The sequence below is a fragment of the Lissotriton vulgaris genome, chromosome 1_2 (assembly GCF_964263255.1).
Source record: "Lissotriton vulgaris chromosome 1_2, aLisVul1.2, whole genome shotgun sequence".
Lineage (NCBI taxonomy): Eukaryota > Metazoa > Chordata > Amphibia > Caudata > Salamandridae > Lissotriton > Lissotriton vulgaris.
The window spans coordinates 357,823,785-357,848,797 of NC_141686.1; the positions used below are offsets into that span (position 1 = coordinate 357,823,785).

Here is a 25,013-nt window from a genome sequence, read left to right on the forward strand (position 1 = left end):
TGGAACGGTGGAGGATGAGGGGAGCCTTCAACCTGCAACCAATTCTCAACTGCATTTTGTATTCGTTGGACTGGTAATGGTGAGCCTCAGCACAGTGAACATGAAATGCAAAGTGCAAAGTGCTACAGAAAGAAAGTGCTTGTAGCTACTAAACAAAAAGGTTTAGGTGATCCTCTAAACCAAAACGTTTGTTGATCCTCAGTTACAACTGACACACACACACCGTTGTTCTTGTGTCTTAGTAAGCATGTAAGGTAGCGCAGATGGTTATGGCATCCACTGCGGACATCTGCAGCATGCAGAGCACAGGCTTGAAGCCTTTTAAGATGCAACACGTCCTCGACCCTTCTTTTGTGAAGGCGTCCCCTCCCTATGACGGGGAATGCTATACAACATGTGGAGTGGAGTATTATGGACATAAGGTGTGGATATTATTAAAAGGGTTGATGCGTGTGTGTGTGTCTGTTTTGCATTTCCAAAACGCTTGCAGGTATAATCCTATGTGCTGTTCATCCCACTAAAATCTAACTTTGCAGTTGCATTTAGGAAGCAAACTGTGTTGTTAAATGAAACATAAGGGAACCTTATTTTAGGCAGAATGAAGTCCCGCATGAACCAAGAAGAGGTAGACGATGGGTTCCTGCTGCTCAGGCATCGGCACCGCAGTCACTCGTAATAATGATCATTTTATCTGAGCATGGTCCTGAGAGATCGACTCTCCTTCTAAAACGTACAGCCTTCCATCAGTGCTAGCAGTGACGCCCAGCTCTGGGTTATGCATATTTGTGGAAAGACCAGGATGCCATGAGCTCAGGTGCAAGCAAAGGAAATCACCTATTTGATTGTTGTTGGGCTGCTAATATAAAGTAATTTACGGGGTCAACTGGCCCATCACAGCCCCGTGCCCCGTTGCCCGTGCCACTGCACCTGCTGCACCAATGGTAAAGCGCACAGAAGCATGAAGAGTCACCAAGCACCAGCAGGAGTGTGTGGTGAATGGAACAAGAACAGCAGGAGCATCTGCCGTCCGCTGGGAAAACACGAACATGGACTTCAAACAAAATATTATCTCCAAGCCTAAGACTGAAAGAGACATCTGCAATCATGAGGAGCACAAATAAATGAATGCTTGCTGTGATTAATTTGTTTTAAAAAGCAAAACCTGTGCCAGTGCTCATGCCACCGTTTTTGCTGCACACGTGCAAAGCTGGCGCTGCACCATTAGTCTAGTGCCCTATTGGCTAGTTCTGCTGCTGGGGGAGTAAATCATTAGGGGCCACTTGTACAAAGCATTTTTGCAGTCGGAAACACCCAACCACAAAAATGCTTTTACAAATGTACCAAATACAAATTGTGATTCAGTAAAACGCTACCCACTTGCAATTAGTGTTTGCGATTTGGTATTTAAAAGGGGCGTGTTTACGGCATTTCTTCCAACTACTGAATCTGAATGGGCTGTAGGAAAGTTTTGCGACCGAATTAAGGTCAAGTTTTACTGACTCCTTGAAGGAGGTGGTAACCCATTTGCAAATATATAGGGGTCCTTTGAAGAATGGAAAACAAATATTTTTGAGAGCAGGCAGCTGTCCCACGGACCCCACTGTCTACTCTTAAAAAATTAAAATAAAAAGCTTTTTTTTTTTTCTTTTTAAATGCATTCCATTATCCTTTAAGGAAAACAGGCTGCATTAAAAAATAATAAACAGACTGCATTATTAAAAACCAATCATAGACATTGTGGTCTGCTGACTTCAGCAGGTTGCCATCTCTGTGATGGTTGTGATTCCTAATGGGTCTCAAATTGCAACTTACCACACTAAAATGCATGAGGTAAGTCTATTTCAATCTCGCTAGCAATCGCTAATGAAACTCAAAAGAGTTGCTTTCATACATTAGGAATTCCGATTTCCAAATTGCGACTCAGAGAATTGCAAATAGGAAATCGGTATTCCTAATGCTAGTACATCCTGCCCTAAGTCTTGTTGTATTTTGCATTCTTCGAATGAGATGAGCAAAAAAGAACTGGGATGAAAAAAGAAATTTAAAAAGTCAGTCTGGACACAGTACTTACTCCTTACAAGAGGTAAATCAAGTTATACCTGGCGGCACTCATAGATACGGGGCTGCTCAGTGGGTTAGCTGCTTTGCAGTTGGTTGCGGCAGCACTCTTCACTACCGAAGCCTGAGCGCTGCAGAGCTTACAGAGTGACAAAAAAATTAATGCGAGCCCTAAAGGAGGGTATCTTAAATGCACAGAATGCTGACTCGAACCCATTGTAATGCAAGATACAGCAGCATTTATTGAGGAAAAGAGGTCTACATACATCTGCAATAACCACAGTTCAACTACTAACTCTTAAACATATGTGATAAAAGGTATGATGGGAAGAGAAAAGAGCCCATGTTTCTTTCTGCAGCTCCAACGGTGATCACGCACCACAAAGAGCAGCCAGCACCTGGGCTTAAGATGGAAGCAAGTCCGTTCCGAGAGGCGAGTAGGGACTTTGGCATCTGTGAATAGGGGTCTGTGCTGAGAGCCCTAGCTGTGAGCTAAAAGTTGTGGTGACGTGTAAGTAGTAGTTCAGTGTGTGTTTTGTAAGACTGTGTGATAGCGTTGCGGCTGTGCCCTCATGTAATGGCATGAGCGAGGTGGTAAATGAATCCTATATTCGGTTGGTACAATAGAATCAACTCGCAGTGAGAAAGACTCAGAACATTTATAAAGAAATAACACAAGGATGTGATTGGTTACCGATCATATCTCCTTACATTCTTGTATGGCTGCTCACAATCACGCTTCACAGGTGACCAGAGCTGCAATTACAGAGCCCAGGTGTAGGCCGGGAAAATGACTCATCTTAATGATGCTGCCTCACTGGGGGCACATATGACTTGGCATGCTTGCGGCAGGGTCAGAAATTACTTCTCTAAATAAGTTTAACACAGGCATACCATTATGCACTGAGTGCCTGCCTTTTGAACACTTTTAGCTGGGACTTAAACATCAGTATGCCGTACATCATGCCCTTAAATCCCGAACAATGCTAATTAGTGCATGGACTTTTAAAATAAATTAATCTGCAAGGCACGGATCATACCCGGACAGCCACTTCAGCCTGTAAAGCCCTGCAACCTCTCTCAGAAACTAGCGCAGCAAACAGCATGCGAAGAAGAAACATGCTGCACAACTTGTGACCCTCGGCAATCCGATACACTGCAGTTTAAGAGGCACACTGCAAAGTTCTCCCCTCTTCCACGGTGGTATGTTGCTACGGCCAAGATCTGCTCTCTGTGCTCCTTCACGCAAGAGATCTTTTTTTCCACGCTGCTCGCTTTTTAAAAGCAAGAGCTGCAAATGGTGCCTCAGTGATGTGTGAAGTGTATGCGCTTCGCAACGGAGTTTGCGCACTCAGGGTTATTACACTAAATGCACGCTCCCTACAGGGAACACTGGCCATTAGGAATTTATGACTATAAGCCCTCGCTAAGTTACAACATTCCAGTAAAACTTACTTTGGGGTAAGCAGGACATAAGATTGTTACAATGAAAATGGATCTAGTTTGTATTTATTGGTGTTGAGGAAACGTTCATTTTGAGTGAAGTTCCTGGCATAAACTGTGCAGTGATAGGGTTCAGTTTAGAGTGTATTATTTGGTGCCGTTGCATATGTGCCTTACCATTAAAGCTCTTCCACACACTGTGCAGTGATAAGGCCTCTTTCCTGTGTGTGCACTTTGATGCCATACATGGCCCTTCTTTCTGAGAAAAGAGCTTGGAAGACACTTTGCAGTGATAAGGTTTCTCTCGAGTGTGTTTGGTGTTACGAGACTTGACTTTTGATTTAAGCTCTTCTCGCACACAGTGCAGTGAAAAGGCTTCTCTCATGTGTGTACGCTTTGATGCCGTACAAGGGATCCCTTATCAGCAAAGCACTTGGAACACACTGTGCAGTAATAAGGCCGCTCTCCGGTGTGTACGCTTTGATGCCGTACAAGGCCTCCCTTATAAGCAAAGCCCTTGGCACACACAGTACAGTGATGAGGCCTCTCTCCTGTGTGTACAATTTGATGCCGTACAAGGGTCGACTTATCAGCAAAGCGCTTGGAACACACAGTGCAGTGATAAAGCTTCTCTCCTGTGTGTGTTCTTTGATGCAGTACAAGGTTTGTCTTCTGAGAAAAGGTTTTGGAACACACAGTGCAATGATGAGGTCTCTCTCCTGTGTGAGTTCTTTGATGCCGTACAAGGGTCGACTTATGAGAAAAGCGCTTTGAACACACAGTGCAGTGATAAAGTCTCTCTCCGGTGTGTATTAGTTGGTGCTTTAGTAGATTTGCCTTTTGACTGAAGCTCTTCTCACACATGGTGCAGTGATAAGGCTTTTCTCCTGTGTGTACACTTTGATGCCGTACAAGGCTGATCTTATGAGCAAAGTGCTTGGAACACACTGTGCAGTGATAAGGCCTCTCTCCAGTGTGTGTTCTTTGATGCTGTAAAAAATTTCCCTTTTGAGTGAAACACTTTTTACACTTTTCGCAGGGATATGGCCTGAGGCTGGTGTGTCCTTTTTTGTGCCTCACAAGAAGTGTCTCATTGATAAATCCTTTGTCACACACATTACAAGCAAAGCGTCTCTCCCTCATGTGCATTCTGCGCCGTTTCTTTAAGTAGATATTTTGATTAAAATTTATCTTGCCTCCGGAAACTTTATGGCTTTCTTTTCCATTCATACTTTCTAGATGTGATTGTTGTTCTGCAAAATATAAAAAACATTGAAAATTACATGAAGAAAATATTTCTTGAAAAAACTGCATTGGTATAATATGGAGAAGTGAACAGTTACAATTAAGGGGAAAAAATGTATGTTCTAGGAAAAAGAGTCACACTTCCCTTTGAGACACAAATGGTGGCTAGTCCTCCTACATAAAGTGCGTTGACCGAGTCCTGCAGCAGGAGCATGCTGGGAAATCAAGTGATTCACAAGGACCACTGTTCGATACAGGCTTTCTGGTTGGCAAGGGTAGGCACCTAAGCCAGGCAGAATCCACCACTGTAGTCAGGGTAAGCCAGATACACACTGGTAGTTTGGCGCAGAGCAGTCAGGCTAGTTTAAAGATGCAATGTGCAGAGCATTTGTGCAACACACTAGAGCAGCAACACAGTGAGTAAACCACAAAAGGGAATCCACGCAGGATTATGTAAAAATAAATTCTCCCAGACAGGGAGTAGACGAGGGCCAGACGATGGCACTGATCCTTCTTGACCTAAGCGCAGCATTCGACACTGTAGCACACTCCACCCTGCTACAGTGTCTGAATGGAGGAGGGGTGACAGGAGCTGCGCTTGGTTGGATCAAGTCCTTCCTCTCTGAGAGGTGCTTCCAAGTCAGATTGGGTGAGTGCTATTCCAGGGAGATTGAGCTGGGCCAGGGCGTACCTCAGGGTTCGTCCCTGAGCCCAACTCTATTCAACATCTACGTCTCCCCCCTGGCGGCTATCGTGGAGGGATATGGTCTCCGCCTGGTGTCCTACGCCGATGACACGCAGCTGGTCATCTCCCTATCGCGCGCGCCCGGTCTTGCGGCGGACATCTTCAGGAACTGCATGAAAGACCTTGCTGCCTGGATGTCTGCCAACTGTTTAAAGCTGAACGGGAGCAAGACCGAGGTGCTCGTGGTGGGGGGTGCACCGTCGGCGTGGTCGTCGGCGTGGTGGCCACCCTGTCTGGGGGAAGTCCCCATTCCCTGCCGTGAGGCCAGGAACCTGGGCGTGTGGCTGGATAAGGACCTCACCTTTGGCCCACATGTCGGTCGGGTGGCGGGGGTCTGCTTCAGTGTTCTGAGAGCTTTGAGGAAAGTATTAGATCTGCTTCCCATTTCTGCTCGTCAGACACTGGTGCATGCCCTGGTCACCTCCCGACTTGATTATGGGAACCTGCTCTATCTGGGGGCCACAGGCAGGGTCATCGGCCGCCTGCAGGTTCTTCAAAACGCAGCAGCGCGGCTGGTCCTTAGACTCCCTAGGAGGTCATCCGCCAAACCAGCCTTGTGGGCGCTCCATTGGCTCCCCATTGAGAGGAGAGTGGAGTTTAAGGCCCTTGCCACCTGCCATCGTATCCTGAATGGCAAAGCACCTCTTCCGCTCCAGAACCTAGTAGCCCATTACGAGCCTGCACGCAGTCTTCGGTCCTCGCAGACCGGGCTGTTAAAAGTTCCAAGAATATTTAAAGCTCGTATGGGAGGCAGATCCTTCAGATACCTTGCTCCCAAGTGCTGGAATAATCTTCCGCTGGAACTTCGGCTTGAATACTCCGAAATCCAGTTTAGAAAAAAACTTAAAACGCACCTTTTCAGTAGATAGCTTGGTTGGGAGGAGGGGGGACAGTCACTCCACTTGTCATAGCGCGGGGACACGCCAGTGGCGTAACCAGGCGCTTAATAAATGTCCAATAATAATAATAATAATTGTAAATCAAACAAGACCAAAATGACTTAAATCACACCGTTCGTGCAAATAATGCAGGTTTGACAGAGAAAAACACAAATTACTATGAAAACATAGGTCACATCGCACCTGCGCTCCTATTACACTTCATATGGTAACTGTAGTGAACGTGGTTGACCCGATTGCATTTAGAAACCAAACGTACGGCGCAGGAGCACCTACTAAATGCTAAACAGTAATTGACCTTGAGTCTTCCAGCAGTTCTCCTCTATGAACAGCCCTGCACCATTCTTGCGGTCATCTCCAGAGCAGAGACAATGCTGAACAAGAAATGCCCCTCACGCTCTTGCGAATTTGGAGCCCGCCGGGGCCGCTTGAATCGCGTCTCTTTGCCCAAGGGAAACCAAGCCACCCGTGAAGGAGAGTAGGGCGGCTTTACCGCTCTTCTGGACCCAACCCGCCTCACAGTACCTTTGTGGGTGCAGGGTCACTGTCCTCAGGGCATCTGTAACTTACTAACAATGTTGTCATGTCTCGGGAGTGAGACCCGACGTTGAGAGCTTTGTGCAGTATACGCGTTAAAACCAGAGGGTGAGGCTGGCTGGAATGAGCCTCAAAATGCTGGCCCGCCGCATGTTACAGAACAACGTGTTGTCGAAACGCCTGCCTTGAAGGCTTTGTGCAGCTCCTGTAGCTCTGCAGCCTTAGACGCGGCTCTGTACCACCTCAGAGCCGCATAAGTCTTCAGGGGGCTGTTCCTCGGGTCTCAAGGCCAGAGGGGCCACACTAGTTTGTTCTTAGTGGCATTTGACGGTGGAGATATCTTTCCAGGACTCAAGGACGTGTTTGTTTCTCTGGTAACACCTCCAGGCGAAACAACGCTGTTCTCGCTGGAGAAAAACGCTCAACACATGCTGGTTTGTAAAACATGGCGCACTTCCCTAGAATGCACAAAGGCACTCCCCTGGTCAGAGCGCTGCACTGTAGGCCCATGCTGCACTGTCCTGTAATGCACAAAGTTTTACCTTGGTGCAGAAGGGAGCAGGAGCACTGGGGACATGCTAGACCTTCTAAAATGGGCTCACCCAGCAGAGGTTTCAGAGAAAAGAGGCCACAAGGTCTTTGATGGCCCTGAGATCTCGGGAAAACGGGAGCAAACAAACAACCCTTGGAGAGCACTTCGGGGAACAAAAGGAGGTGGCAGGCTGCAGACAGCACATACAGTTAGGTTGCAAATTTGCAGTCCCTCCTGCAGCAGCAGGTCAACACAAGGCAGTTAGTCGTAATGGTGGTTGCTCCTGGCAGCACAGCAGCCAACTGTGTCTGGCTACAAGTCAAGTCAAGTCAAGTCAAGTCAAGGAATTTATATAGCGCGCTACATACCCATAGGGTCTCAAGGCGCTTGAGGAAGGGTGGGGAATTACTTGTCGAATATCCAAGTTTTAAGTTGCTTTCTGAATGCCAAGTGGTTCTGAGTGAGACGAAGGTGAGTGGGAAGTGAGTTCCAGGTTTTAGCTGCGAGGTAGGAGAAGGATCTACCAAGCAGCGTCTAAAAACATGGGATCAGAGCTCCAGTACATATACTCAAAAATGTATTTGATGAACAGGTGACTTCAAATGAACCCTCAGAAGTGTGCAACAGTCCCTTGCAGCCCATTCCTGGCTCCAGACGATCATTAGGGCGTAAATCAGACCTTTGAGTGAGGGCAGGACACAACCTATTCAAATGTAAGTGTGAATCACGCCTCTCTCAGCCCAAGAAGACGCAGATGAATGCAGATGTATCCCCTGTCACACCCTTCCCCTCCCATTGGGAAAGCTTGGTTGTCATGACTCTTCCAAACATGATAGTTGCAGGGGTTTCCTCTGTGGTCGAGTAAGGGGGTCAAACACTAACCTCAAAGAATAGTGTTCAAAACACCTTCGAGGTCGAGCTTCCCCAATGTAGAATGCTGAACAGCTTTCTTTAGAGTACTCATGAGGCGTTATACCAGACCATTGGCCTGGGGTCAAAGGGGAGTGCTTTTTTTGATTCTTTATATTGAGGTGATTTAGAACTTTTTTGAATTCTCGACTATTAAAAGGTGGGTCGTTGCCAGATTTTAAGATTGCAGGTACAAGTCATGTCACAAAGATGCCATCTAGTTTTTGAATAACCCTGCTTGTTAGAAATAGGATCTCTGGTTGGCTAAGGCTTGCGCCAAAGCCAGGCAGAGACCACTATTCTAGTCAGGGCAAGGGAGTTACACACCAAGATAACCCCTGCTCACCCCCTTGGTAGCTAGGCACAAGCAGTCAGGCTTATCCCAGAGGCAGTGTGTAAAGCGTTTGCGCAACACACACAGCAGCAACACACTAGGCACACCACAAAAAGGAACTCCACACAAGGTTATATATAAAAATAGCCTTTGTATTACCATAAACACATTAGATCATAATCACACATATACACTGTGCCAACTGGCACTGGGCAGTATTTACAGGGGATTATTTACACATGACAGGGCCACGGGCCACTGTCAGAATCAGCACTTAGTAGAAATAGTAGATGTAGCACATAGAATAACTGTAGCATAAAATAACAATTGTAGAACACCACCAGTATTCACTGGTGACAGGTAGGAACACACTATGCAATACTAATCATCCTAGGCATAGATCACGCAGGGAAACATAAACTGACTAGCATAAACTATACTATGCATAACAACCTCCTAGTCATGAAAACACAGTTAGAGGTATAACGTAGGATGCATAAATACATTACACATACATCACATTAGGCAATTATCATCATGAACACAGTAGGCAACCACCTTGCGCAAGATTCCCAGAGGATACTGACCCCAGGCCAACTGGCCTTCCATGGGGCTCAAACGCTCTTTGACCCAAAAGTCAGGGCTGGCTGCGCACGCAGCAAAAGCAACAACGCAAGAGAACAAGCCTAAACGTAGCAGCTGCCCACTACTTCCTGGGCAACTGTAGAATCACCAAGAGGGGCACGGGCATTCACTGCGTCCCCTGTAGAAGAACTCAAGCTGGATCAGGTTTCATACCTCCATCACAAAATACATGGCTGAAGAATGTCAAGCTTTTCTTGTGGAATTCACATTTGTCAGCATTCAGAGTTAAGGCTGCATCATTCAGCAAACGACATACTTGCATGAGAGTTTTGTAATGCTCTTTCTGTGCAGCCCCCAAAAAACAATATATCACTATAGTTAAATGCATTTACTACAGGCTATATGATAAGTCAAATGACGACTTGGAAAAGTTCTGCAGTAGAGGATATACCAAAACTCAATCGCTTTTAGCAAAACAAACCAATATGCGTAGAGAAGGTTGCAACGTATCTGGATTTTTCTTCAAGTTCCAATTGGTAAGATCCTTTATTGAGGTTGAGTCGAGAGAAGAACTCTGCGCCATTCAATTGAGTTATTATATCAGCAATGGGCGGACCAGGAGGTTTCTCTCGCTCAGTTGCCTTGTTGGCCTGACGCATGTCAACACTTATGTGTACAGGTCCTTCAATGTCTCTTTTAGCGCACAGTTAGAATGGGAGAAAGCCAATGTGTCGGACCAATGGAGCGTTCAATGATGTCATGTATAAGTAAAGAATGAAGTTCTTTTTCAACAGCTTTTTGCAAGAGAAATACAACTCATCTGTGTCTTTGATTACAATTCTCATTTATGTGTAACTGTTATATTCTCTGTATTTGTGCTTAGTTCTACTATCCTTTCCATGCTTCCTTCCATAGAATGTTAGAGTGTTGCCTGGTTGCACTTGTTGCCGGGCGATAGTTTGAAGGTTAATTTGGAGAGAGGCGTTGGAGTTGGATGTACCTGCCTGCGCTCTCTGGTCTGCTGTGTAGCTTCTCCACAATAAACTTGAAGTTAACTCTACTGAGTCTGCGAGTCAAATACTACACTAACTTTCCTTGTTTGACTTGTCCCGACCCATGAAATAATGAAGGAAAGTGACTTACAATTCCACGAGTATATTCATATTGTGGTTCCCCCATATGCACTTGGCTCTTCAAAGGGTATCCTTCAGGATCACAACAGTGTTCTTCTTGTTCTATCTGGTGATGGTGACTTAACAGCTGCATTTCTTATCCCTATGTCATTGTAACAATTGTGTAAGATACTTTCTATAAGATACTTTCTATATCCTCTTGCAGCCTTGAAAAAGTCTCTATGACGAAACACGTGACGGCTGCCTGTCTGTAATGGATTTTACGTCTCAGACACAAGAAAGGTGAATAATTGTGACAACAATAAATCACAACAAACATCTCTGATCTTGCAGTACTTCTTTACGGACTACAAGGCATGGCCACTGGACCTCGCTGAGTGCTTCGGTATTCCTCTGCTCATTTGGAAGCGAGGTGTTGGCAGGATAGGCCTCTTTGACTTAACGAGGGGGAGCAGCTGTCACTTATCACAGTTGCACATCACAAAGGCTCTGCATGAGCACTCTCACAAAGGAGTTATCACTGGTCTTTTGTGAATCCAGACAAGCTGGACCCAGGGCAAGGAGGAAGCGGATGCTTGACACGTCAAGGCGGTGGAAGCCTCTAGAAACTCCTACTAGTGGGCGCCGGGTATGAATATTGGACTCCAGACTGCAAAAGACTAAATGAGGTCCCAGTGCTCTGGAGTACGGATGTTTCTACCCTCTCAGGGCTTCCCAAAATCTCTACCGCCCCTCTAAACGCCTGCCTTAACGCCAGTGAGTGTTTGATTGATTCAGATGCTCCGTCCATCACCACCCCCTTTTGTACCGCTTTTGGCCGCCATAAGTGTGGCAGGGTATACTCAGACGTGAGTCCCTTGCTCACTTTGCCACTGGATTCAAGCAAGCCGGGCTGAAGATGGCTGGAATGCCAGAAACCGGTCCTCGCAAGCTTGTTTCCGGTCCAGGGAAGGCATGGCTTGGCGGTTCGTGCTGGACTGTTCCCATGAGGCACAGGGTCAGACTGATTTGCATATAGCCATGTCTGAACTGGGGTGGCAGAGTGGGCTAAAGAACGGTGATGGATTAAACCCAGATCTTTTGACTGGGTGTGAGTGTTTGATTGATTCAGATGCTCCGTCCATCACCACCCCCTTTTGTACCGCTTTTGGCTGCCATAAGTGTGGCAGGGTATACTCAGACGTGAGTCCCTTGCTCACTTTTTCACTTGATTCAAGCGTGCCGGGCTGAAGAAGGCTGGAATGCCAGAAACCGGTCCTCGGAAGCTTGTTTCCGCTCAAGGGAAGACATGGCTTGGCGGTTCGGGCTGGACTGTTCCCATGAGGCACAGGGTCAGGCTGATTTGCATATAGCCATGTCTGAACTGGGGTGGCAGAGTGGGCTAAAGAACGGTGATGGATTAAACCCAGATCTTTTGACTGGGTGTGAGTGTTTGATTGATTCAGATGCTCCGTCCATCACCACCCCCTTTTGTACCGCTTTTGGCCGCCATAAGTGTGGCAGGGTATACTCAGACGAGAGTCCCTTGCTCACTTTGCCACTGGATCCAAGCAAGCCGGGCTGAAGACGGCTGGAATGCCAGAAACCGGTCCTCAGAAGCTTGTTTCCGGTCCAGGGAAGACATGGCTTGGCGGTTCGGGCTGGACTGTTCCCATGAGGCACAGGGTCAGACTGATTTGCATGTAGCCATGTCTGAACTGGGGTGGCAGAGTGGGCTAAAGAACGGTGATGGATTAAACCCAGATCATTTGACTGGGTTTGAGTGTTTGATTGATTCAGATGCTCCGTCCATCACCACCCCCTTTTGTACCGCTTTTGGCCGCCATAAGTGTGGCAGGGTATACTCAGACGTGAGTCCCTTGCTCACTTTGCCACTGGATTCAAGCAAGCCGGGCTGAAGACGGCTGGAATGCCAGAAACCGGTACTCGCAAGCTTGTTTCCGGTCCAGGGAAGGCATGGCTTGGCGGTTCGTGCTGGACTGTTCCCATGAGGCACAGGGTCAGACTGATTTGCATATAGCCATGTCTGAACTGGGGTGGCAGAGTGGGCTAAAGAACGGTGATGGATTAAACCCAGATCTTTTGACTGGGTGTGAGTGTTTGATTGATTCAGATGCTCCGTCCATCACCACCCCCTTTTGTACCGCTTTTGGCCGCCATAAGTGTGGCAGGGTATACTCAGACGTGAGTCCCTTGCTCGCTTTTTCACTTGATTCAAGCGTGCCGGGCTGAAGAAGGCTGGAATGCCAGAAACCGGTCCTCGGAAGCTTGTTTCCGGTCAAGGGAAGACATGGCTTGGCGGTTCGGGCTGGACTGTTCCCATGAGGCACAGGGTCAGGCTGATTTGCATATAGCCATGGCTGAACTGGGGTGGCAGAGTGGGCTAAAGAACGGTGATGGATTAAACCCAGATCTTTTGACTGGGTGTGAGTGTTTGATTGATTCAGATGCTCCGTCCATCACCACCCCCTTTTGTACCGCTTTTGGCCGCCATAAGTGTGGCAGGGTATACTAAGACGTGAGTCCCTTGCTCACTTTGCCACTGGATTCAAGCAAGCCGGGCTGAAGACGGCTGGAATGCCAGAAACCGGTCCTCAGAAGCTTGTTTCCGGTCCATGGAAGACATGGCTTGGCGGTTCGGGCTGGACTGTTCCCATGAGGCACAGGGTCAGACTGATTTGCATATAGCCATGTCTGAACTGGGGTGGCAGAGTGGGCTAAAGAACAGTGATGGATTAAACCCAGATCTTTTGACTGGGTGTGAGTGTTTGATTGATTCAGATGCTCCGTCCATCACCACCCCCTTTTGTACCGCTTTTGGCCGCCATAAGTGTGGCAGGGTATACTCAGACGTAAGTCCCTTGCTCACTTTGCCACTGGATTCAAGCAAGCCGGGCTGAAGACGGCTGGAATGCCAGAAACCGGTCCTCAGAAGCTTGTTTCCGGTCCAGGAAAGACATGGCTTGGCGGTTCGGGCTGGACTGTTCCCATGAGGCACAGGGTCAGACTGATTTGCATATAGCCATGTCTGAACTGGGGTGGCAGTGTGGGCTAAAGAACGGTGATGGATTAAACCCAGATCTTTTGACTGGGTGTGAGTGTTTGATTGATTCAGATGCACCGTCCATCACCACCCCCTTTTGTACCGCTTCTGGCCGCCATAAGTGTGGCAGGGTATACTCAGACGTGAGTCCCTTGCTCACTTTGCCACTGGATTCAAGCAAGCCGGGCTGAAGACGGCTGGAATGCCAGAAACCGGTCCTCAGAAGCTTGTTTTCGGTCCAGGGAAGACATGGCTTGGCGGTCCGGGCTGGACTGTTCCCATGAGGCACAGGGTCAGACTGATTTGCATATAGCCATGTCTGAACTGGGGTGGCAGAGTGGGCTAAAGAACGGTGATGGATTAAACCCAGATCTTTTGACTGGGTGTGAGTGTTTGATTGATTTAGATGCTCCGTCCATCACCACCCCCTTTTGTACCGCTTTTGGCCGCCATAAGTGTGGCAGGGTATACTCAGACGTAAGTCCCTTGCTCACTTTGCCACTGGATTCAAGCAAGCCGGGCTGAAGACGGCTGGAATGCCAGAAACCGGTCCTCAGAAGCTTGTTTCCGGTCCAGGGAAGACATGGCTTGGCGGTTCGGGCTGGACTGTTCCCATGAGGCACAGGGTCAGACTGATTTGCATGTAGCCATGTCTGAACTGGGGTGGCAGAGTGGGCTAAAGAACGGTGATGGATTAAACCCAGATCTTTTGACTGGGTTTGAGTGTTTGATTGATTCAGATGCTCCGTCCATCACCACCCCCTTTTGTACCGCTTTTGGCCGCCATAAGTGTGGCAGGGTATACTCAGACGTGAGTCCCTTGCTCACTTTGCCACTGGATTCAAGCAAGCCGGGCTGAAGACGGCTGGAATGCCAGAAACCGGTACTCGCAAGCTTGTTTCCGGTCCAGGGAAGGCATGGCTTGGCGGTTCGTGCTGGACTGTTCCCATGAGGCACAGGGTCAGACTGATTTGCATATAGCCATGTCTGAACTGGGGTGGCAGAGTGGGCTAAAGAACGGTGATGGATTAAACCCAGATCTTTTGACTGGGTGTGAGTGTTTGATTGATTCAGATGCTCCGTCCATCACCACCCCCTTTTGTACCGCTTTTGGCCGCCATAAGTGTGGCAGGGTATACTCAGACGTGAGTCCCTTGCTCGCTTTTTCACTTGATTCAAGCGTGCCGGGCTGAAGAAGGCTGGAATGCCAGAAACCGGTCCTCGGAAGCTTGTTTCCGGTCAAGGGAAGACATGGCTTGGCGGTTCGGGCTGGACTGTTCCCATGAGGCACAGGGTCAGGCTGATTTGCATATAGCCATGGCTGAACTGGGGTGGCAGAGTGGGCTAAAGAACGGTGATGGATTAAACCCAGATCTTTTGACTGGGTGTGAGTGTTTGATTGATTCAGATGCTCCGTCCATCACCACCCCCTTTTGTACCGCTTTTGGCCGCCATAAGTGTGGCAGGGTATACTAAGACGTGAGTCCCTTGCTCACTTTGCCACTGGATTCAAGCAAGCCGGGCTGAAGACGGCTGGAATGCCAGAAACCGGTCCTCAGAAGCTTGTTTCCGGTCCATGGAAGACATGGCTTGGCGGTTCGGGCTGGACTGTTCCCATGAGGCACAGGGTCAGACTGATTTGCATATAGCCATGTCTGAACTGGGGTGGCAGAGTGGGCTAAAGAACAGTGATGGATTAAACCCAGATCTTTTGACTGGGTGTGAGTGTTTGATTGATTCAGATGCTCCGTCCATCACCACCCCCTTTTGTACCGCTTTTGGCCGCCATAAGTGTGGCAGGGTATACTCAGACGTAAGTCCCTTGCTCACTTTGCCACTGGATTCAAGCAAGCCGGGCTGAAGACGGCTGGAATGCCAGAAACCGGTCCTCAGAAGCTTGTTTCCGGTCCAGGAAAGACATGGCTTGGCGGTTCGGGCTGGACTGTTCCCATGAGGCACAGGGTCAGACTGATTTGCATATAGCCATGTCTGAACTGGGGTGGCAGTGTGGGCTAAAGAACGGTGATGGATTAAACCCAGATCTTTTGACTGGGTGTGAGTGTTTGATTGATTCAGATGCACCGTCCATCACCACCCCCTTTTGTACCGCTTCTGGCCGCCATAAGTGTGGCAGGGTATACTCAGACGTGAGTCCCTTGCTCACTTTGCCACTGGATTCAAGCAAGCCGGGCTGAAGACGGCTGGAATGCCAGAAACCGGTCCTCAGAAGCTTGTTTTCGGTCCAGGGAAGACATGGCTTGGCGGTCCGGGCTGGACTGTTCCCATGAGGCACAGGGTCAGACTGATTTGCATATAGCCATGTCTGAACTGGGGTGGCAGAGTGGGCTAAAGAACGGTGATGGATTAAACCCAGATCTTTTGACTGGGTGTGAGTGTTTGATTGATTTAGATGCTCCGTCCATCACCACCCCCTTTTGTACCGCTTTTGGCCGCCATAAGTGTGGCAGGGTATACTCAGACGTAAGTCCCTTGCTCACTTTGCCACTGGATTCAAGCAAGCCGGGCTGAAGACGGCTGGAATGCCAGAAACCGGTCCTCAGAAGCTCATTTCCGGTCCAGGGAAGACATGGCTTGGCGGTTTGGGCTGGACTGTTCCCATGAGGCACAGGGTCAGACTGATTTGCATATAGCCATGTCTGAACTGGGGTGGCAGAGTGGGCTAAAGAACGGTGATGGATTAAACCCAGATCTTTTGACTGGGTGTGAGTGTTTGATTGATTCAGATGCTCCGTCCATCACCACCCCCTTTTGTACTGCCTTAACACCACAGCAAGACTCATAACTGGATCTAGGAAATTTGACCACTTATCGCCACACCTGAAGGCACTCAACTGGCTACCTTATGAAGCTCGTATTTACTTAAAGATGGCTTGCATCACTCACAAGGCGTTACACCACAACACCCCCAGTACCTAGCACAAAAACATACTTTATCTGGAGGAAACAGACATTCTAGGAGCGCAGATATTCTACTCCTGAAACCCTCGCGGTTCAACAAGACTAAAACCTCCAACAGAGCTGTTTCTGGAGTGGGGCCAAGAATTTGCAACTCGCAAAATTATTCTTGATAAGCAAATTCCTCCATTAAAATCCGCACAAACACCACGCCAGCTTACAACCTCAATCTTGACTATACTCTCCGTCCACTGATATTTCGAAGCTAAGACGTGAACAATCTCGAATTCATTCTTATTGCTCAGAACAATTCTCTACTCTGCTTTTATCCCCCAAACTCTGTTATGCTACGTTGTTACTTTGTATGCGTTGTTTTTGTATACCATGTTTTTACTAAATGTACTATTCATACCTTGCTCACTATGTAAAGCACTCTGATACCCTACCTTGGGTCTAGTTCGCGCTATAGAAAACTCTTAAAATAAATAAAACGCACTTGGAACGATAGCTTGAGCTACTGATTTGCTGAAAAGACTCTGCAGAGGATTGCTGAGGTCAGAGATTTTATGACTCCTGAAGGGCAAGTGTCAGATGGTGAGCGGATTTGACCTTGATCATAAATTATGGAGCTTGTTTATGACTTCAAAAAAGGATAGGGTTCTTTTCAGACTCACCTTCAGAATGACTGCGGCTGTAATGGTTTACACTATTGTAGGAGAGTAGGGTCTGCTATCCTATGGTCACCCCAAATTTTTGCTTTTTGCTTCACTGATTTATGACTTAATGTGGCTGTGGGCCTGCTAATCAGACCCACAGCCTGCTGTTCTCTCTCTAAATTACTGCCAATGCACTTTAGGTGCATTACGAATTGGAACTGGTTCACCTTATTGGCCACTGTAACAGTGTACCCTAGGTACCCAGGGCATAGGTGTTTCCAAGGCCTACCAGGGGCTGCAGCATGTATTGTGCCACCCCTGGCCTGGCCTCCATATTTGACACAACTGGCTGATCACTCAGCTGGGGTAAGTTGGTGTAATCACCTCTTACTTAGATATAGTATCCCTATATCTAACCTTAAACTGGACACATATGTTCCTATCAGCCACTCCTATGGAAGGCCTCTTCAATCCTGGAGGCAGAGTGCTTGGAAATATGTGAGATGGTGCTCTAGCATGAGCTGAGCCTGTCTGCAGCTGTCGGGAACCACTCCCTAAGCTGTTCCGGGATATTGCCATACCATATACTCTTAAGTGCATTATAATCCTTGCGGTTATTTGCTATCTTTGGTTTGGCTTTATCAAAACATGTCGAGTAAGGTGTCATACGAATTGGAATACTATCCCATCGATAGTTCTGTCGACGGGGATAGCATTCCACCCTTCTAGAGGGACACGACATGTGTGTAGCCTTAACCCCGGTTAAAGTTAACCAGAGCCTCAGCATCACAAAATGGATGCTGCCACCACAGACACGAGTCTGACCTCCTGCTGCTGGGAGTCCTTCCAGCGAGGGAGGCTTGGACAAAGGGTTTCCTGCCTTGGGAGGTGCGAGCACCACCCCAGACAGGGTTTTGTGTATTGGGTAGGACAGGGCTGAATAGATTGAGACATGCCCGGGGCACACAAGGTGTCCCCGTGCATAAGCCAGTCCAAACCGGTCCTGGGACTTTCCAGACCCAGGCCTGGCGAGGAGCTGGACAAAGGAAAGGGGGTGTAACCGCCCCCTTCCTGGTTCCTCCCAGAGGAGGGACCTAGTAGGTGATCCACCCCTCAGATTGGGAATAAGAGTGGGAGCAGTGCCATTGCACAGCAGATCATCCTGAAATCAACTTTAAACAAGAAGAAGACTGGACTTCGACATTCTGCTGCACAGAAGACTGAAGAGAATCTCCCTTGTGGCCTAGGAGTGGCCACCCTGTGAACACAGGCACCAACCAGCACCTCGTCGTCTGCTTTGCCGCCGCCTCCCGCCGGAGCCCGAGCCCAGAGCCTGACAAGACCCAGACTCTCAGACCTCTCACAGCCCGATCCACAGTCCCTGCAAAGAAGGGACCCGTGGAGGCACCGAGTGACGTGGGACCGGACCTCTTGGAAGACACTCGAAAAGCTGACTGCGCAGCAACCAAGGCATCCTCGACGTTGCGCTTTGGGGACTGAGAACCCCCACCACCGAGCAGCCCTTGCACCGAAGGATAGCCCTCCAGCATCTCCACGATCTGCGTGGGGCCCTTTTGCATTGTGCCACTTGACGCGCCATCCCGGCCACTAGCCACGTGGTCAGCGGCCATCTTGGCGACGAAACCGACGAACTACACTGCGGGTCTGGTTGCTCCAGACTTGCCCTAGCTCCTGTGAAAAGGAGCACCCGCTCTGACCTTGCTGGTCCGAGTGTTAAGCATTTTTTGATTCCTGCGTGGCTTGCATTAGCCAAGGCCTGTTTGCTCCGATCAAGTTGCCGACACCGCCAACAGCGAGAAGCCTGCTTGGGACAGCTCGTGATCGACTCCTGGACGTCCTCAACCCCCGGTGTCCACGTGGCTGAAGGGAGAAGCTACACCTCAACGCCTGTTTGCACCCGACATCGCCTGGTTCCAATCTGGTTCCACGGTAGTCACTGGCTAGTGACTTTGAACATTGTCCCCTCTGCTTTCAGGTCTTCACATCTTCAGATCCACCCTTGGATCCACCGGAACTCTTCACATCGAGCCGCCTGCAGCATCTTCAACTCCAAGCACCATCGACCAGCGTGACGAAACCCGACACTACTTCGACCCTGTGCACCCGCTTCCTGTGGGTGAGGTAACTCAGCTCCGCCGGTGTTCCTACACTGGTACACATCTCAAGGGCCTGTGTCTTAAGTTTCAGCGTTCTAGGTCACTCGGAAGGTTCCGAACTAACTAACTTTGTACTTTTTACGCACCATAGACTTTACATTGGTGAGTGCGTGCACTTTAAACACTGCACCCGAGTCCCGCGGGCCTTCCCCGACTTAGTCACTGCTAGTCTCGAATAGCTCCACCGATTCCCAAGGCCCTAGGCCTGTTTCCGTTCTGATTGGTATCTCTTATACCACTTTCTTAGTATATGGTTTAGGTGGCCCCTAGGGCTCATCCATATTGTGCAACTTTTGTGTATTTTAAACTGTCTTGTGATTTAACGCTTGTGCTTCTGTGCTCATAAAGAGTCCAGGGGATTTTGTAGTTAATAAATCAATATATATTTTCAATATATATCTGTGTGGTGTCCTTTCATTTGGTATTCAAGGGGGTTGTGTATGGTAATACAGCTGGCTTCACATGCCTTTCAGAGTTTAGCCTAAGACTGCTTTGTCCACGTTACCACTAGGATAACTGGTCTATAAGGTTGACTTACAACCAATCATCATAAGGGTTGCTTGGCATGGTACAAAGTGATCACTAGAATTAGTGAGCATTATATACCAGGCCAACTTCTCACAACTATCTTTAAAGCAACCACGAGGAGATGTTGGACGGAGAGCTGAAACTTTGCAGACACTCACCCCCAGTCTCACATCTGGGTTGAATTCATCATCTTTCTTTAGCTCACTCTGCCTCCCCAGTTCAGACATGGCCATATGCAAATCAGTGGAGACCCTGTTCCTCATGGGACCAGTCCAGCCTAAACTGCCGAGCCAGGTCTTCCCTGGACTGGAAACAAGCAGCCTGGGACCGGTTTCAGGGTAACACCCCTCATCGGCCAGGCTAGCTTGAATCCAGTGGCAAAGTGAGCAAGGGACCCACGTCTGGGCATACTTTGCCAACTTAGGGCGAATACGACAACCACAAGGAGATGATGGACGGAGCACCATGTGACTCTGGGCAATAGCTTGCCTAATCTTCCAGAGGGCCCCCAGCGCCGGGACACCTCCGTCGGGGGTAGATGTGCGCTTTACAAATGCTGGCATTTTACATTTATATTTTTAATTTAATTGACTAGTGGCTTGATTTGAAGCCCACAAAAAACACACTTTTCAAATGCTCAACTTCACAAACATAACTGATGGATTTATAGCAAATGAATCAAAGGCCCTTCCATGAGTACTGTGTGTTGTAATTTCGTTCAGCCTTTTTTCTGTAGATCTATTAATAACTTTTTCGATGGGAATTAAATGGAAAATGGCACTTGGCCACCCACTTGACAGACGTACATAAAACTAGCCAAGACAAACCCAAATAGTTTTGTGCAGAGTCAATGAACTGTGCCAAAGTTATTATATGTTCCTATATTTATATTACATGGGATTCTGTAATCTTTGTATAAGAGGCAGTCTCATGGGGCCAGATGTACGACTGCTATTTGCGGTCGCAAAGGGGATTTTGGCCCCTTTGCGACCGCAAAATCGGTCTGCCCATTGTACTAACCTATTTCGCAAGCCGCTAATGAATTAGCAACTCGCAAAATGGGGTTAGCGACTCCCTATTAGGAAGGGCCGTGCCAAGAGCATTCCTTCCTAATAGCGAGTCTAAAACCTATGTCTGAATGTTGTGCGGTCGCAAAACATTCGCAGTTTATCACCCTTCTCAGAAGGGTGGTAAAGCACTCGCAAACGGGTAGGGGTCCCCAAGGGACTCCTTCCCCTTTGTGAATGGATGCCCAAATATTTTTTAAGGGCAGGCAGTGGTCCTAGGGACTACTGCCTGCCCTAAAAAATTAAACTGAAAAGCTTAATCTTTCTTTTTTAAATGCATCCCGTTTTCCTTTAAGGAAAGCGGGCTGCATTTTTTTAAAAACTGCTTGATTGACAAAGCAGTCCCAGACATGGTGGTCTGCTGATCCCTGCAGGCTACCATCCCTGGGAGAGCCAGCCATTCCCAATGGGGTCGCAAATTGCGACAGCCTCATTAATATTCATGAGGCATGCAATTTGCGACCCCACTGGGAAGCGCAAACATTGTCTGAGACAATGTTGTACATTGGGATTTGCGACTCGCAATTAATCGCAATTTGTGAGTCGCAAATCCCAATGATCGTACATCTGGCCCTAATTTCTTTATAAACAGCAACTTGTGACGCAGCGAGTCGCTGATTAAAAAGAAAAGACATCAGAACCCGACTATTATAAGTTATTACCGTTGAGTTCTGAGGTCAATGCCTGCTGGAAGAGCCAGCAGCCAGGGTGAATGGCAGGTCAGGTCATGAAACATGTTAGAAATGGGGGTCTCTAGTTGGCAATGGCTGGCGCCAATGTCCAAATAGGGACCCTTCTTCCTAAGTCAGGGCAAGTGGCCTACCCCCTTTGACAACCGCTGCTCAACCCTGTGGTAACGTAGCACGAGCAGTTAGGCCTATCGCAGAGGCAGTGTGAGAAGCATTTATGACCATGCACAATAAGGCAGTAACGAAACCACAAAAGGACACAACTCAAGTAGGTATAGAAAAATAATATCTGTATCTAAGGTTTAACTCAAGGCTCTCAAAGCGTTTTAACAAGCTACAATGCATGTAAACCAGTAGGGACTCAAAAAGGCAATAACATATTCACCAGACGTGACACTGACTGAGTTCAAGGCCGGGGCCTACGCGACCCGTTGCGCACCAGATACCTGCCGTTAAAAGAGGAAACAGCACGCAGCTTCTCAAAGAAGCGGACACGGTGACAGGCGAACTTCCAGCGACCACAAGTCTTGGCTGCAGGGGTCCGCAGTGTGCACCCACAATGATTCGGGCACTCAGGGACAGGCGGGCTCTCAGCGGCAGCAGCACGCGGCTGCGGTGGCCCCGGCTGGTGGTGGCGATAACTCTCGTCTTGCAGCTCTGTGGTGGGCTCACAGGGGCAGCAGCTCTCTCCTAGCTGCTGCGGCCAACGAGACGATAGCGACAATCCTCGACAATGGTGAACAAGATGCGGGCACACAGCGGCGTCAGCTCTCCCTTCGCTGCGACGGCCCACAGGACAAATCACGATGAGGCAACGTTAGCAAAGGTGCGGGTGCTCAGCGGCAGCAGCTCTCTGTTAGCTGCGGCGGCCCACAGGACAGATCCCAATGATGCAAAGTTGGCAAAAGTGAGGGCACTCAGCGGCAGCAGCTTTCTCTTAGCTGCGGTGGCCCACAGGACAGATCCCAATGATGCAAAGTTGGCAAAAATGCAGGCACTCAGCGGCAGCAGCTCGCTCTTCGCAGCGGCAGACCACAGGACGAAACACAATGATGCAAAGTTGGCAAAGGTGCGGGCACTCAGCGGCAGCAGCTCCCTCTTAGCTGCGTCAGCCTACAGGACAAATCACGATGATGCAAAGTTGGCAAAGGTGCGGGCCCGCAGCGGCTCTCTCTTAGCTGCGGCGGCCCACAGGACAGATCACAATGATGCAAAGTTGGCAAAGGTGCGGGCACTCAGCGGCAGCAGCTCCCTCTTAGCTGCGGCGGCCCACAGGATGAAGGATGGTCTCGACCAGGCTGGCACAATGGTGGGCACTCAGCGACTACAGTTCTCTCTTAGCTGCAGCGGCCCACACAGATTCATCGAAGGTTCCGGAGGTTCAAATTCAGGCAAACTCTCAGCTGCGACAGCTCTCTCTTAGCTGCAGCGGTCACACAGATTCAGCAAAGGTTCCCAGTCCGCGTTCCTCACAGTAGAACTAGAGGATCCGGATTGCTTGACAGAGGCCTCACCTGCAAGCAGAATTCCTCACACTGGAATTCCGACGGCTGATGGGGTGAAGTCTAATGTTCCTGAGACTTCGGTAGGAGGCTCTCTTGATTCAGGCCCTCGAGTAGTTTCTTCAGCAAGCTTGGTAAAAGTTTCAAAAGTCCTTTCCTCTGTTCACTCGGACAGAGTTTCATATTGACATCCTGAAGGAACACACCTGGACAAGGTTCCAGCGCAGCGTTTTATACCAAAAAAGTATTTGTTCTCTAAAGCCACAAATCACTAAATCCAGTCAGAACTAGTTTGGTGGGGTCAGGGCGCACTTGGTTTACGAGACAACATCCTGCTCTTTCAGAATGCGGGGGTCTCCTATCAGACGCCCAGTGGGGGGGTGGAGCCATCATTCACCCTGCCAGGCATGGCCTTGCTCAGATGGAAGAGTCACCCCTCCCCATGCTCTGAATTCCGATCTCTTTCTACATTTTCTGAGGTACTGCAGCTTTTTTTTAATGACTTGTATTAAACGGTTTCTAATATTTGTGGGCAAAAAATATCCCCAAAAATATCCCACAGGTTTTTGATGCCTTTAATTTTGCACTAGAGGCTTTATTTTTATTTTTCTTGTTTGCAAACATGTTTGCTCTTTCATATGAAAGAGCTGCGCTACAAGGTTTTAAGTGGTTTGTGGGAAAGGTGATGGTGTGAACATGTATTATCCATATCCATACGCCCATGCGCGTATAACGAGACGAAGCGCGCCTGCTGGGACACTAACTGTTGAACTGACTGCACTTTGCCACACGTGCAGCGTCTCCATCGCGCGCTGTCACCCACTCAACTCTCTGCATCAACGACTTTACACCACAAGCACAACATCAAACAAAACTGGAGCCGGGCCTCAAGCGGGGGATGACGCGATTCAGCGGGCCTGCGGGGACACGAAATTTACAACTGAATGCACTTTCACACACGCTTACCTACGGAAGTGGAGTGCATACACACTAGAGACATCTGCTAATACTTCTTACTCAGAGGTACACACAGTATCTGCACACACATGCCTAACTATTGTAAAACTTCATGCTAAAAATGTTGTCTACCGCGAGATTTTAAAATAAATTTCCCTTGCCTATTACACACATTGCACACATTCTATTTCATACCCGGACAACGTCGGGAAGGCTGCTAGTATGAGATAAAGTACCACCTGGCGCACTTTATAAGATTACTGCAAGTCACCTCGGAGTCCAATAACCTTATAAAGTAACTCTGCCTTCGTCCTTGTTCCTCTATATAGTTCTGGAACTCCTCGCTGACATGCAATATCCTTATCATGTGTGGCCGGAGGTACTTTATCCCTAAAATATTTTCACTGAATAATGTTAAAGTGAAATTATAGTTGGTTTTGTTATAACACAAGGGTAAAGTGCATTTATAGTTAAAAATTAAAACTGAACAAACCACTGCAATATGCAATTTATAGTTAGAACCACAATAGTTCAAGTTCAAGTTCTGGCATTTGTATAGTGCACTACTCACCCAGAGGGTCTCAAGGCGCTAGGGGAGGGGTTCATTATTTGTCGAAAAGCCAGGTTTTAAGTTCTTTTCTGAAGGAGATGTGGTTCTGAGTGAGGCGGAGGTGGGTGGGGAGGGAGTTCCAGGTCTTGGCAGCCAGGAAGGAGAAGGATCTGCCACCCATGGTGGATTTCCGGATGCGCGGGACTGCGGCGAGGGCAAGATTGGATGATCTTAGTTGGCGGGTGGGTTTGTAGAAGGACAGTCGAGTGTTGAGGCATTCGGGTCCTAGATTGTAGAGGGCTTTGTGTGCGTGGGTGAGAAGGCGGAAAGTAATTATTTTGTTGACGGGAAGCCAGTGGAGATCTTTTAGATGTCCGGTGATGTGATCTAGTCGCGGGATGTCTAAAATGAGTCTCGCTGACGCGTTTTTGATGCGCTGGAGTTTTTTCTGTAATTTTGCTGTGATTCCGGCGTAAAGTGTGTTACCATAATCCAGTCGACTCGTGAC

General features: G+C 48.4%; 1 protein-coding gene across 1 annotated transcript in view; it reads right to left on the reverse strand.

Annotated features, from left to right (window-relative positions):
• Positions 1-2,306: 2,306 nt before the first annotated feature.
• The window catches only part of LOC147736831 (uncharacterized), a 28,547-nt gene continuing 5,840 nt past the window's right edge, over positions 2,307-25,013 (reverse strand). The window contains exon 3 of the mRNA XM_086953521.1: positions 2,307-4,754. Within this exon, the coding sequence (XP_086809647.1) occupies positions 3,883-4,754 (872 nt within the window). The 3' untranslated portion in view covers positions 2,307-3,882. The remainder of the gene's footprint in view (positions 4,755-25,013) is intronic.